The sequence below is a fragment of the Ambystoma mexicanum genome, chromosome 3p (assembly GCF_040938575.1).
Source record: "Ambystoma mexicanum isolate Mex_15411 chromosome 3p, UKY_AmexF1_1, whole genome shotgun sequence".
Classification (NCBI taxonomy): domain Eukaryota; kingdom Metazoa; phylum Chordata; class Amphibia; order Caudata; family Ambystomatidae; genus Ambystoma; species Ambystoma mexicanum.
Genome location: NC_090925.1, coordinates 324,635,895 through 324,651,286, shown reverse-complemented (window position 1 = coordinate 324,651,286; position 15,392 = coordinate 324,635,895). Strand labels below are relative to the sequence as shown.

The 15,392-nt window shown below is 47.0% G+C and overlaps 1 protein-coding gene across 1 annotated transcript in view; it reads right to left on the bottom strand.

Moving 5' to 3' along the window:
* STMN3 (stathmin 3) overlaps positions 1-15,392 on the bottom strand; it is a 240,715-nt gene that overhangs the window by 66,479 nt on the left and 158,844 nt on the right. Inside the window, exon 4 of the mRNA XM_069650897.1 lies at positions 10,592-10,783. Within this exon, the coding sequence (XP_069506998.1) occupies positions 10,592-10,783 (192 nt within the window). The remainder of the gene's footprint in view (positions 1-10,591; positions 10,784-15,392) is intronic.

The window sequence follows — 15,392 nt, the reverse complement described above, 5'->3', positions numbered from 1 at the left end:
CCAGGATCTCTCTTGGGGGCCGTAGCCTTTCCAGTCAATTAGGTAAAATAGTTTAGATTTGGAGATCTTGGAGTCCAGAATGCTTTTGACTTCAAACTCGAGTTCTCCATCAACTAGGATAGGTTTTGGAGATTTAGTTAGTCGGGTTTGAGGTTGCACGGGTTTTAATAGAGAGACGTGGAAGACCGGATGTATCTTCATGTGCGTGGGCAAGTCCAACTCGACCGCTACTGGGTTTACTATGGTAGTGATGGAATAGGGACCAAGGTATCTTGGGTTGAATGTGCGTGGCCCTTTTAGAGGTAGATATTTGGTGGATAACCAGACTTGATCCCCTACTTGATATTGAGGGGCTTCCTTCCGATGTTGATCTGCTCCTTTCTTGTATTGTTCTTTAGCCCTTTGAAGGTGAGAAACAGCTTCCTTAAAGGCTTGGGTGATTGTAGAATGCAGGTAGTCTACTGCTGGTGTTTCAAGATCTTGGAGGGGATCCAACTCCGAGGTTCGAGGGTGACTGCCGTACAAAAGAAAAAACAGGGTTTTCCCAGTTCCCGAATGGACAGAGTTATTGTAGGCATATTCGGCTATCCAAAGGATGTCTTTCCAAGTTTTTTCAGTTTGTTGCAGCATGCAGCGTAAATACTGTTCCAGAGTTTGATTGGTCCTCTCGGTTTGTCCGTCGGTCTGAGGGTGGTGACTGGTCGATAGTCTCACATCAATTTGAGCCGACCGACAGCAACTTTGCCAAAAATGAGAAATAAATTGACTACCTCGATCCGAAATTAGAACCGAAGGAAGACCGTGCAGTCGGACGATGTTTTCGAGAAATTCTCGGGCCAGAGTTGCTGCTGTTGGCAAGCCTTTGAGCGGAATGAAGTGCGCCATCTTGGAGAATAAGTCCACGATTACTAGAATCGTATTGTATCCGGAGCATGGAGGTAGATCGGTGATGAAGTCCATAGAAAGCGTATGCCAAGGGCGAGGTGGGATGTCAAAAGGGCGTAAGAGGCCTGCTGGTCTTTCCTTTTGACTCTTGTTTTGGGCGCATACTCCACAGGACATTATAAAGTCTCTGATATCTTTTTTCCAAGACGGCCACCAGAAGTAGCGCTTGATCTTTTCTGATGTCTTGGCCATACCGGGATGTCCTTCCATTAAAGAATCGTGATAACAAGAGATTACTTTTTTCTGTAAATCTGTGCTGGGTAGGTATAATCGTTCTTGGAAATACAATAAGTTGTCCTTTACTGCAAAGTCCTTTCCCTGCAGATGCCAATTCTGTATGTCTGCTGGAGTTACAAGTTGCCTGGCTTTATCTTTAACTTCCTCTATGGATTCTGTGGCGATTACACCCAGAATTCTTTGTTCGGGAATGATTGGTACAGGTTTAGGGTTGATCAAGTGTTCTTCCACTCCCATCCGAGAAAGGGCATCAGCTTTACCGTTCTTTGTACCAGGTCGATAGGTAATTATGAAGTCAAACTCGGCAAAGAATAATGCCCAACGGAGTTGTCTAGAGGATTGGGCTTTTGCGGTTTTCAAATATTGCAGGTTTCGGTGATCCGTAATCACAGTAACGGTGTGTCGGGCCCCCAGCAGATAATGCCGCCAAGCCTTAAAGGCAGACTTGATAGCCAGAAGTTCCTTGTCAGTAATCGTGTAATTGATTTCAGGAGGCGAGAATTTGCGGGACCAAAATGCCACGGGATGCAACTGATTGGTTAACGGGTCCTTTTGTGATAGAACTGCCCCCATGGCAAGGCTTGAAGCATCAGTTTCCACGATGTAGGGGAGTTCGGGGCGAGGGTGTTTTAAGATTGGTGCAGAGATAAATTTAGTCTTCAAATCCTGGAAAGCTTGTTCCGCCTCGGTAGACCATTCAAAACGTTTGTTTTTCTTTAACAAGGCAGTGATGGGCTGGACTATTCGAGAGAATTCGGGGATAAACCTGCGGTAAAAGTTAGCGAAGCCTAACATACTTTGCACACCTTTTACGGAGGATGGTGATGGCCATTTGAGAACTGCATCGACCTTCTTTGAATCCATACGCACTCCGCCAGGTGATAATATGAATCCCAAGAATTCAACTTCAGTCACGTTGAAAACACATTTTTCCAACTTAGCGAAAAGTTTGTGTTGACGCAATCTTTCGAGGACCATTTTCACGTGTTTCCGATGTTCAGATTCCGATGAAGAATAAACAAGGATGTCGTCAATGTAAACAACAACACACACATCTATGAGCTCTCTGAGGACATCGTTCATAAAATATTGAAAGGCGGCCGGGGCATTGCAAAGTCCGAAGGGCATGACCTGATATTCAAATAGCCCATACTTGGTGCGGAAGGCCGTCTTCCATTCATCGCCCTCTTTTACTCGTACCAAATGGTACGCTCCTCTAAGATCCAGCTTTGTATATATGCATGCTTTTCTGACTTGGTCCAGGAGTTCAGGGATCAAAGGTAACGGATATCTATTCTTAACAGTGATCTGGTTCCGGGAGCGATAATCTATACAAGTTCTAAGGTCTCCTTCCTTTTTTGGAACGAAGAACAAAGCTGAAGAAGCAGGGGACTTGGAAGGACGAATAAACCCATTTGCCAGGTATTGATCCAGGTATTGTCGAAGGTGAAGGTTCTCAGGCTCGGTGAGGGCATAAATTCTACTACAAGGAGGAGTAGATCCAGGTATCAGGTCTATCTGGCAGTCATAAGACCTATGAGGAGGTAGAGAGTTAGCCTGATCCTTCCGGAAAACATCTTGGTATTCGGGAGGTAACTGGGGAGTCTCTGAAGAAATTGCTGCCAGTGCAACACCAGGTGGAGGGTGACGAGTAGAGACACATTCTGGAAACTGGACCGTTCTTGCTCGCCAATCGATCAGAGGATTGTGTTTCTCTAACCAAGGTATTCCTAGAATAATCTGAAACTGAGGGGCCTTGATCACATCGAACACGATCTTCTCATGGTGTCCATCTTGACTTACTAGCGTCACCTCTTGAGTGGTATGCGTTACTGGCCCGGAGGCTATCTCCGTACCATCCACCGTAGTAATGACGTCCTTTACAGCCTTGGGACAAAGAGTTAGATTCATCCTCAAAACCATTTCATGATCCACATAATTGCCGATGGCACCGCTGTCGACGTAAGCTTCAATTGCATGTAATCGATCCGGATTATCAGGGCTAATGAGGACCATAGGTATCACGAAATGCAAGGTCACGGAACTGGTTTTCACGCTCGGCAAGAGGACCTCTATTCTTGTCGGGCGAGGTCGTTTCCCTGCTCAAAGTTTGTAACTTTGGTAACTGCAGCTCCTACTGCCTTCTTGGCAGGTTTCACCGGACAGTCTCGAAGAAAGTGCCCTGAGTTTCCGCAATAGAGGCATAATTGCAACTGTTTTCTCCTTTCCCGCTCCTTTTGTGTTAGAGGACCTTTCAGACCCCCTATTTGCATGGGTTCCCCGGAGTCTACTCCTTTGGAAGGAGTTGGCGGTTTGGAAAATACTCGAGCATCAAACTTGGAACGATCGGACTTCCTGTTCTGCAGTCTGTGATCTATTTGAACGACTAAGTCTATATAGTCCGAACAATCTTGTGGGGGATTCACTACTTGGGCTAACACATCTTTGAGCTCTCCACGTAGACCTCTATAAAACAGCGTAATCCTTTTGTCCTCAGGCCATTGAGTTTCCACTATCAGTCTGTTGAAAGACGCAATATAAGCCAAAAGGTCTTGATTACCTTGTCGCAACGAAAGAAGCTCATTGTCCAAGGCCTGCCCCTGTGAATGTCTTGCGAACAGTTTTTCCATACTGAGCTGAAAAGCTTGAAAATCATGGAGGACCGGATCATCTTGATTTACTAGAGGGATCGACCAGTCTGCCGCATTGCCACTAAGGTACGAAAGCACGAAAGCTACTTTAGCTTGATCAGTTGGAAAGGCTGCTGGCCGGCATAAGAAATGCAACCAGCACTGATTGATAAATACTGCAAATCTCTTTGGGTCACCAGAAAATCGTTCGGGCGGAGCCAGAGGTACATACCCAGGTAGGTTGATCTGCACTGGATTCATAGAGGATGTAGAAGGAGATTTCCCCCTGATGCGGGTAACGGGGTCTGTCCGGCTTGTGACTGTAGCAATTGTCTAGCGAGATCATCTGTTCGCTCCTTGGAAATAATCAGTTCCCTTCTTAGAGCGTTCGTTTCCTGATGGGCTGCATGCACTTCTGCCCTTAGTTCCCCAAGTAACTGGGCTAGCTGGTCGGTATCCGAGGTTTCCATAGCGCCTGGACGGGAGTTTTGTGGTAGGCTTTGCGTTCTGTAACGCTCACCTGATTCCCGTATAGGCGCCGGTCTTGACTGGGCGTATACCGTATCTTCAAAGGTGATGTGTAACACACGGCTGGCTCTTTGGGCTGGACCTCTGTGCACTGTATGTCTGACTTGAAGGGTAAGATGTCTGCAGATAGAAAATATGGGATTAAGGAACTGGGTTATTGAATGTCTCTCTCTTCTTCCCTTTCTCTTCTCCTGTAGAACCCCAAAGGTTAACGATCTCACCTTAGGTAAGTGAACGCCGTGCTCTCCATCTGCCTCGGGGCAGGGTGCTGTAACGAGTTTCTTCACTGGATAAGGGGAGCAGGCCTCTTGACTTCAGAGGACTGCTGTCTGTCGTTTACTGCACGAACGGTAAGTTTCGAGTAATTCTAATGTCTTTAAAGCCTTTAGTAATGATGTTTCTTGTTTTGCAGGGTTCCGGCGATGGCGGATGACGGGCTGAAGTGAGTTGAAGATGGAGCCCGTGTGATGAATAGAAGCGCCTGGAAGCACGTAAGTAAGCGCTTGTTGCCTGCTTCACGATGCGCTCTAACTGTCTTTTTATTTTGCAGGTACAAGTTCGGAGTGGCTGCAGGGTGCCGGAATACCCACTGGGTTAGATGTGGAAAGGAGTAATGGCACGTGAGTATTAAAGTTCCCCAATGTCTTTAAACGCACCTTGTTTTGTCTTTCAGATGCGTGATGCAGCGCCGAAGGCCTCCGGAGCGTGCGAAGAGTTGGTAAGCTTTTGTCTTTCAGATGCCGGAATGCAGTGTGAAGACCTCCGGCGCGCACGAAGAGTAGGTAAGCCTTTGTCTTTCAGATGCCGGAATGCAGCGCGAGGCGTTGGTGACAGCCGATGGACCAGGTAAGTGAAGAGCTGTCACTGAAGACCGTAATGCTAACCTGTTCTTTCTTGTCTTTATAGGTGTTGCTGAAGACTGGATTCAGGATGGTAAGCCTTTTTCCTTAGGCCCAGGATCAGATGCAGAAGACACAATGAGCGTTCTGCTGCAGAGGATGCAGAATAACGCAAAGCAAGATTCATCCATCGGGTGTGGAATAAATAGCCTCCTGTAGTGCTTAGGTGTCTCCTTCCACAGCCACGCCTAGGTAAGAAAAGAGTTCCTGCTTTCCAGAAGAGTTCCAGTGTTCTGAATCTAGGGAGTGGCTCCTGCCCCACCCAACAGGAAAAGTAGTTCCAAACAGAAGAGGATCAGAGGCTCAACTGGCAGGCAAGTAAGCAGCATGGTCTGCTGCAGGTAAGTCCACCCAAGCATTATGAGCCCGGCGCTTCCAGCGCTGGGACTGGGCATATTTATGAGCCTGGTGCCACTGGCGCCAGGACTGGGTCCAAAAGGTCCCAATTGGGACTGGTTGGCACTCGGAACCTGGGTTATGGATCTGCTTCCAAGGGAGTTGGGAAAACCCTGACCTTTTGGAAGCAGAGATCATGACAGATACCAGGCACCCACAACACAGAATGTGGATTGGGGGCTACTCCCCAGCCTTTCAATCCACCACACTGCATTCATTCCAGTTTCAGTCAGGGCTGGCTCAGGCATTGTGTCACACAATCAAAACCAGACACTCACAACACAGAATGCATATTGACCACTCTCTCCATTCAGGTAAGCTTCACCCCAAGGGTGTACACACAACAAGCAGCCCCTGGGAAGGCTCCAGCCTGTCTGACTGGAGCCAGCCCCAGAGCCATATATGGTCCTTCCAGCCAACAACCATTCAGGGCAAGGGAACAGAGCCAGGACTTCTCAGGGCTTTGAGAAACAAGGGGGTAAGGAAAAAGAAACCAAGAGGCCACCATCTTGCCTTTGTGGAGGAATCCATTGATTCCTATGGTAGTGCCTGTTCCCAAAAATGGAGGCTACCTAGAGCCACTGTCACATCAGCATGTAGCTGCCACTAGCCCATACCCTGCTCTGTGGGAAACACAGATGTGCCAAAAGACATACACTCTGGGTACAGGGTTGTGCCCCTACCCATGGGTGCCCTAAGGGTATCCCATGAGTCTTTGTCCACCAAGAACAAATTGAAGAGCTGCACTGCCAGGGGTCCAAACTGGACTCCTGTGCAGGAAATAAGACAAACACATGGAATAAGGAGGTATAGGACAAGAGCGAGGATTCCCTGTGCCTCCAATGCATTTGCAGCATTACAATATACAGCGAGGGGTAGGAAACTGAGGGGTACAGAGGGGGGGTACAGCTGTACAGGATGGCTGGAAGGAGAGGGGCGGACGGCGTCTGGCGAGTCCGATGGTGCAGGGGCAACGTGATGGCCTTGGTGTTGAGAAGGAGAAATTCCTTGTGGAGGTGGGTCTTGAGTTCTTTTCTGAATTGTAGGGGCATTGGGGTGAGTCTGATGCTGACAGGGAGGAGGTACTGTAGTCTTGGGGTGTAGGTAGAGAAGGCTTGTTTTCTGGTCCTTCTATTTGGAATCCACTAAGTACTGACATTCCATCCATCTCTTGGATTTCAGGTAATGCTGGATCTCACCTGAACTCCACAGTCAAAGTGGAAAGACACACTCCTTTTGTTTCAGATGACGTACATAAAACCAAGAGGAACTTTGAATCAAAGAGAGTGACTCCTACGCAGAGGCATGCCTCTGACGAGAAGACTTCCTGGAGGGTCGGAGCCATGCTAGACCGTTGAGCCAGCAGTGGAGTGGAGTGCGAATGAATCGCTAAGCGAACGCTGGAAGGCTGGCGTCCTGACTAATTGGGAAGTCCTGGAGCGAGAGAGAGAATTATAAAGAACTGAGATTTGACCTACAGAACCTGTAGAGAGATTGTGAACTGTGTTTTGTGACACTGATGAATTTATGAATCAAATGGTTAAGAGATCCAAGTGATTGGACCAGGCAGAAGCCACAGACAGAGGTTATTGCTCCTGTCTTCTTCATGCTGTTACATTTCTCTAAGTGGTAGGGCCAGCTAGAAGTTAGGATTTGGACCAAGGACTGTTTTATTTTTCAGCACCATCAGCCGTAGTTTGTTAAGCAGGGCACCTCCCTCATAGCGATAGGGCTAGATAGGCGTTTACATTTTGATTTGAAATAAACAAGCTTAAACATGTCAGTCATTAGTCCGACTCCTTCTTCTGATTCGCCACAATACTCAGCAGAACCTGCTTGTGCAGGAGCATCATCCGAAGGTATCTTTTGTAGATGCTAAGTATTCTCCCTGTTACATGAAAGCTTTCTTCCAGCAGTCTTATCTGAGGCACTTAATAGCACAGTCCTGAGCTAGGTTTCCTAATCAGCATGACCAATTGCTAATAGCAAAACCTTGTCTCTTCTTTTTCTTTAATGTCCTATAATGCACCACACTGCAATGCTGGTGCTCTTCAATATTCTGACCATTTGAGATGAATATGGTTTTATTTTAAATTCCTGTTTTCCTTTCCTATCCTGCCACCAAAATTGGAGCATGTCTTAAATAGAGAGTTCTTGAGGACAGAAGGGAAAAGAGGAGGGAATGTTCCGGAATTCAGACAGAATCCTGCCACAAACCGTTGCTACAAATTCAAAGGCAGAAACACTAATCAAACTATAAGCAGAGAAACAAACTCAATACGAGGACAAGGTCTAGAATCATAGAAATCAAATTAGGTGTTTGGAAATAAAACATGTTGAAGTTAAAACGGTGTCCTTATGGTGAGCAAAGAGTCCTTACGGTGAGCAAAGAATAGAACTGAGATGGCCAGGCTGGTGCAGAGTATTGTGGGTGCTCTCTTGGCTGTGTATTGTAAAGTAGCAGTCACATTACCCCATGTAAGTATTCTCCTGTGTTTGTTTAAAGAAATATATAGTAGAATGCAAGTTTAAAAGATGACTTGTTATGTATCATCATTTTTATCTGTGTCCGAGATCCGAGTGTAGCCAGGTTGTTTCCAGCCCTGCCTGCTGGCCCGTGAACACACATTCCTTCACCCCAGGGCAGGGAAGGACTTTTCTCAGCCCTTTTCTCTACAGTGGTGCCTATTTCATTTCCGGGGCTACAGCACCCCATATTCCTCCATGGCGGTGTAAAGATCTGACTCCAGGCCTATGTTAGCCCAATTCCTAGTGGGTGTGAAAAGGCTGTGCATTCCCCGTTGCGAGGTGCTTGCCCTGTGTGTAAGCCCCAGCAAGCAAGTCCTCTGCTTGGCTCCATGCGGGTCCAGCCAACCTGAGCAGAGCCACCTAAGATCCTGTCTCACTTCCCCGACGTTCCACGGCCAGGTTGGATGCTGCAGCCAGGGACTCTGTATTGGTTATGTTGCTGCCCTCCCCGTCTTGCCCCTTGTAGGGCAGAGATACCACAAGCCCCCAGTTGGTGCTGGGCGGCCCACACATGCCGCCTGGGCTGGCGAGGTACAAGAATCTTCACCACCCGTACTGTCTGGCCCCGGGGTGGGCGGGTTTCTCCGGACTGGCAATAACTCCTTCACCCGGGCCGCCACATGTGCGCAGCCCTGAGGCTTTGATCTTCTCCGGCCCACCGGTTCAGGCAATGCCGCCTTGCTTGGGGCCTCTTTATTTACTGGGTTGAGGGCGCATCTTCACCCCGGGCCACCGTCTATATGCGAGCTGGGATTTACAACTTCTTTCGGGCCCGCTCAGTCTGGCCCCCGGGCTGGCTGACACCTTCCCAGGCCATGTAGGCTACTGATATGCACCCCGGGCTGTGGATACTACTGGGCTACCACTGGCATAAACAGCCTGGCTCACAGGATCACTTGAACCATGGGGGGCACTCAATGCCACGGCCCTACAGGCAGTACATATTCTCCCTTTCCTTTTTGCTCCCAACCTTCCACACAAATGGATATTTCTCAACGTTCTCCTTCTGACAGGTAAGTCCATTCCATAGTTCAGAGACCTGCCCAATTTCGTCATTCTTTGAAGGTTCCACGTGAACACCACAGTGAGGACACTTTGGTACACTCAGGTAAATCCAGTGAATACAGTAAAAAACACATACACTTACATAAAGAACCTTTTTTAAAAAATGCTGTGTTATTTCTTCTATCCTATCCTCCTTACACTCCTTAATACCTATGCCTGCGAGGATTACATTCAGGATATGAATATGATGGAGAAGCTAACGATAAACATTCTAGAGGAGTGGAAATCCGTTGTCTTCCATTCAGTAAAGTACTAAAATGCAGACCCTTTTTTCAGTAGGTGCCTCCTCTTGGGACACTCCTATTAAGTACATTTGAGGACATTAATTTACTATCAAGAACTCCATAAAAGTAGTGTATCATTATGGCCAACGTGATTTATTTCACAGAGTACTATTATCCGGCAGCCCACTGTGACAGAGGACTACCAAAGTCAATGCAGTTTGCCACTTAAAAAAAAATACTTTTACAAATGGAGAGGTCATCCTTGCACAAGGCCTATTGAGAATGGACCCATGCCTTTGGATCCCATATACTTGGTGCAGGTTTTTTTAGAGTACATTTCACTTGCTTCATTGGGCTGTGTCACTGCATGAGTTGAATGTGTGGTGCCTAAGCAAAAGCCACCTAATGTGCTTTAGAAAAACTCATTGCAATTTATTTCCAACTAGTGAGGGAGGAGTGGGTGTGCAGTTGAATAACATATGAATAAAAAGATCAAATGGATTGTTAGAGATCCTACCCTTAACATTTTACCATGAGGGGGTCATTACATGTTCCCCGGTCTGGTAATTCCAGCACCGACTTTTTTTTACCAGACCAGAGAAACACAAGTTTGACAGTGGGGGCAATGGATCTACCTCCAGACCTGACATGCTGGTAGATCAGACCCGGGCCCCGCCAGCAAGAAAAATGCTGCAATTAACTCCATGGAGCCCTATGTGACTCCATGGAATGGGCAGTTACCGGCATTCCCGCCGCACGTAATATTCCGGTTATACCGGGATATCAGGCGGCAGGAATGCTAATTCCGCTTTGGTGGCATCCTGCCAGAATTACCAGCGGGATACCACCAAACTATGAATGTACATGAATGCTAAAACTGAAAAACTCTATCACTCATACGATTACAGCAAAAGGCAGTGATGGAGCAACAGGCAGGCCATTTCTGTCCCTTTGCTAGTCTGCAAACCAGAAGGCAGCCAGAATCGCCAGACTGACTTTGAAGACGTCTGTGCCCATTGTAAGTGATGGGTGGTCCAAAATGGCATGTCAACAGAGTTCGACCTAAAAGCATAGCCAATGGGAGTGTGCTGGGCGTTTAGGAACAGGTTGGGAAAAGTAGTAGAGATGCTAATCTTGCCTTGTCACGCAGTCGTTCCCTCAGAGCAGCAATGTGGGCATCGCGTTTCTCTTTGCTCAGTTCCATCTTATAGTTAAGCTTCTCCTCCGCCATCCGGCTGAAGTTGTTGTTGTCCTCAATGGCTTTGTGCAGCACCTCCCTCTCATGCTCCCGTTTCTCTGCCAGCTGTTTCAGGACCTGAGCTTCCTGGCTCTGAAACAAAACCAAAGATTAGGGGTTAGCTGCGTCTTGGAAAATGGCTCAAGTGTGAATCGGTTGTTCTGTAGAGAATGTCATGCAAGAGAGCCTCACATTGCACATTTTGCAGGATACTATGCAAAAGGAACTTCTTGAGTATGAACCTGCTAATGAATTGGGCTTTTTCTGTGCAGACCATAGACTTCAGGTGACCTACAACATGTTGTTTGTACCATCTACCCCAAAAGATTTAAAGAAATGAATGTTTTGTTAAGAATTTATTGCAAGGTTTTTTTCCTGCAATTTGTTGGAGTGAACTGTTTCAACTTGATGTCTGGGGGAATTAACATGTTCTTTTTGCATCGTCATTGGAATTCCGATTTTCGAGCACAAGATGCCCCCAGGTTGAGCAAGTGTTACAGCTTTACATGGGCACTAGAAAAAGACGTATAGCAATTTAGGTTGTAGACAACCACTACAAGTCCCTTTATGACAAACGCCCTCATACTTGGACCTCCTTACAAGTTTTGCGGGGTGGTAAGAAAGTGGTGGTAATTCCGTTATCACTACGTTCTTTTGGCAGCAACAGAATAACTGCTGTTTTTACCGCACTGCCAAACTAGTAGTTTGGCCTTGAAGTTAATGTTGGAGGTAAATCATCCAATCCAGTGCAAAAGATCGATGGATTAACTGCACCGAAATGATCGATCCCAGTAAATTTGCACAATTCCTATCGAGTCCAATGGGCTACAAAAATGGGCACTAACAGTACCACTTGGAAGTTTCAGCGGATTTACCACCAAATTAACAAATTAACAAACTGGGGTACTGCCAGGTTACTTGTTGTGGATCATAACGGCAACACGTATATGCTTGTCCCAGGTTTGGATCAAAGACCCTAAAAGCCTATTTTTTTTACAACCTTCACAAAGACCTAGTGGTCAGAAACCTTTTTTTTCCCAAAATGCGTAGAATTCACTATGCCTCTTTCGCTCCGACAGTTAGGAATATGCAGTTGAGGTAATAAGGATAAGCCTTGCTTCTGAGCCTGTGACATTTTTGGGGGGAAGTTTATGTTCTCAAGATGCTGCACTATCTGCAATGTTGACAAATTACCCGTGGCATACTTTTAGCTAAACAAGTGTGTTGCAATCTGTAGATAAATCATGGGCCTCTCCATGCAAAATGTGATTACATGTTTATTGTAAATAAACAACTTTTAACAGACCTTCCTTTTCTGCTCCTGGTGAGCTTTCTGAGTTTCACATTGTCTGCCTGATTGCCTATCGGCCTACAAGTGTTTCGCTCGGCTGAAGCTTCCTCTGGCAAGCTAAATCATATTTTGCAGCATAATACCGTATACGACGGTACAGTTCTGAATTACTGTTAGAATCTGTACCTTGCATTATCAATCAGCATAAAATAGATACAGTACATGCAATGGTAACAAAAGAAAGAGATTAGCATTAACCAGTTCATCAATTGAAAACTGCACGTTCGTAATTTATGCAGTATTTTGAGTATACAACAAAATGTATATCGGCAGCACAAAGAATACGAAATGGAGAGCACCTCAGAAGCCTCAGAAATAGAGACATCAGATACCCACCAGCACCCCATTGGCAAAAAGAACCCCAAGTAAGCGACAATGACAAAATAACCATTGTAGACATCCTGAAAGTAAAGCGAAAAGACAGAGGTGGATGTGATAATATGATGCCAACCTCATGCTGCATACATGGAGGTCGGGTGGGCGGCAACACACACGCACATACACTTTCTCCCACAGAGCTCGGCGAAAAGAAGATACATCCAGACTATGTCACAATGGGCTCCTCCCTTTCCGGGCACCCCTGCTTTATTATCTCTCAACAATCCCTTGTCACGTGAGGTGGGCTCTCTCTCGCTCACGTGACTCGGGATATTTGTGTACACCACATTCCTCCCAAACTTGGATCTTTTGAACACAAATGTCTTATCATCCGCTGAAGACATCTGCCGCCACTTAACTTGCTGGACGTGCTCACCTGTCTTCAGTGGTAGATTATGTGTAAGACGTATCCCCGCAGTTGGGTCGACGGTTGGAGTTTTTCTCAAAGTCCGTACTTGGTATTCGCCATTCCTGGAGGGTCTATTTCACTTTGGCTTAGATTTTGATCATTACTGGGGCTTGGTGACTTAGTTGTCTCCCCTTGCAGGGACGTGGTGTCCTAGCTCCTAGCTGTCCACCGGGTTTATTGTTGGGTCCCTTCCCTCACCTTCTGGGTTGGATTTTTCTTTCCATAACGTCGGGGGCACCTTACAGAAGTGTGATATGTTCCCTGTTACCACTTCCTGTCCTCTGGTGATGGTCACCATGCTGTGGTTGGAATTAAGTACCATCCAGGGGCATGATTCATAGGACAGCGTCATCTTCTTTGGAGGCGCCCAGTTCTTCACCAACACTGTGTCTCCTGCATGTAGTTCTCTGTGCTGCGCCAGACTGGCTTTGCTCTCTTTGTCTTTCCGTTGTTCTATCCTTTCTTCAATGATCGGGATGTCTGCTTCTGGGACTATCTGGGTGTAGTGGTAGCTCTGCCTGGATAGGCACTCCAAACATTAGTGCCGTCGGCCTGACCCTTGTGGAGGTGTGCAGGGTATGTCTGTGGGACAAAGAAAATGGTATACAGCCGGCACCCATGGTTGTCGTTCGTCTTTTGCAATCCTTATCATCTTGTTGAGGGACACCATGAAACTGTCTGAGTCTCCGGTCGCCTGTGACCAGCATGGGGTAATCCTTCGCTGTTTGATGTTAAGGCTGGTCTGGAATTGTTTCAATTTGTGGCTGGCAAATGGGGCCCCGTTGTCACTCTTCACTTTTTGCGGTATGCCATGTATGGCGAACACTTTTCTAGTGCTGTTATAACTGATGTTGCATCACTCTTCACTTTTTGCGGTATGCCATGTATGGCGAACACTTTTCTAGTGCTGTTATAACTGATGTTGCGTCAGTGGATTTGATATGCTCGACTTCTGGGTATCTGCTAAATTCATTGATCAGGACAAACAGGTACCCTTCTCGGGAAATGGTACAAAAGTCAACACTGAGTGACTCCCACCTTGTGTTGCTTCTGGGTGCGCTTATGATTGGCTCAGGTGTCATTTATCTTCTCACGGACTGGCACGCGGCACAGGTTTCTATCAGCTCTGTTACTCTGTTTTGTATTTTCAGCATCTATACTCTGGACTTCAGGTATGCCTGGGTTTTCACAATGCCTTGGTGTCCCTCATGCGATATTCTTAGGACTCTCTCCTCTAGCGCCTCCGGTAGCATAATCCGTTGTCCTTTTAAGATGACTCCTTCATCAGATACTGTGAGCTCATGTCTGATTCCAGATAGGGCGTGTAACTTCTCTTGTGTTGCTGTGGTGCGATGTGCTACTGCAGATAGGAAGTTCCTCTAGTCACACCACTGAATACTGTGTTCCGTGTGTTGTAGGCAATCATCTGTCACTGTTTCTTCCGCTATTTCTTGTAGTGTCATCGCCGTTGGTTTTGCGCAGTCTGTCACCTGACACATGTGTTGTTCTCTTTCGATGGCATGTTGTTTCTCTTGTGTGGTGGCTGGGCGGGGGTTGCGAGACAGGTAATCCGCTGCGTTGTCTGCACCGGCTCTGCGCGATACCTCGATATTGAATGGTTGCAGCTGCCGCATCCACTTCTCCAAGTGTGTTGAGGGCCGGGGTAGCGAGCCTTTGAACATAGGTATTAGGGGCTTGTGATCTGTGAATACTTTCGTCGGTTGGCCCAGGAGGTAGACTTGACATCCCCACAATTTTGCTAAGGCTTCTTTTTCTATGTGGGTGTAGTTTTGTTCCATTTTGATAAGGGCTCGACTGGCAAAAGCGACTGGGTACACAGTGCCTTCCTGGTCGATTTGAGTTAGCACGGCCCCTAGTCCTACCGGACTGGTGTCTACTAGTAGCTCTGTGGTACGGTTAGAGTTGAAGAATGCCATGCTGGTGGTGCTTCTTAGGTGTTATGGTCTGGTATTATTTATTTATATATCGGCTATACACAGAAAAGTGTTTCAAAGCGATCAAGGAGGGTGGGAACGCAGGGAAGAAAACAGTTGCTCAGTGTCCTTGAGAATCTGAGATGATAATAGTCTGCACAGGCAGAGTAAGCGCGTAAAACACATTTAACAATATGGGATATAGCAAATAGGCCTGACAGCGATTCTGCAATATTAACAGTGCAAGTAGGGGTGAAGACAGGGGAGAAACAGACAGATAATCCTCGGGTGTGGTGCGTACGGATCGAGCAAGTCCACAGCGGGTCACAGTGAGGGGAGGATCAAGTGCGCCTGGTCGGTTGAGATTGGGATAAGTGCAGAGAGAGCCACTCTCTTTGGTTAATTTCTCAGTGCATTGAGTGTGGGTGGGGTGTAGGGCCCTGAGGAAAGTGCGAGAGAGGACTGCCGGGGGTGCCGGGGACCAGTGAGACTCTGAGGTACACCAGGCAGCCAGTCAGCATGCTGTAAGGAATAGGAGGGAGAGAGGGAAAGGACAGAGAACTAGGTTAGCAGGGTATAGGGATAGAGATGGAAGAGGAGAAGAGGAAGGTCTTGAGGAGTTTCTGGAAT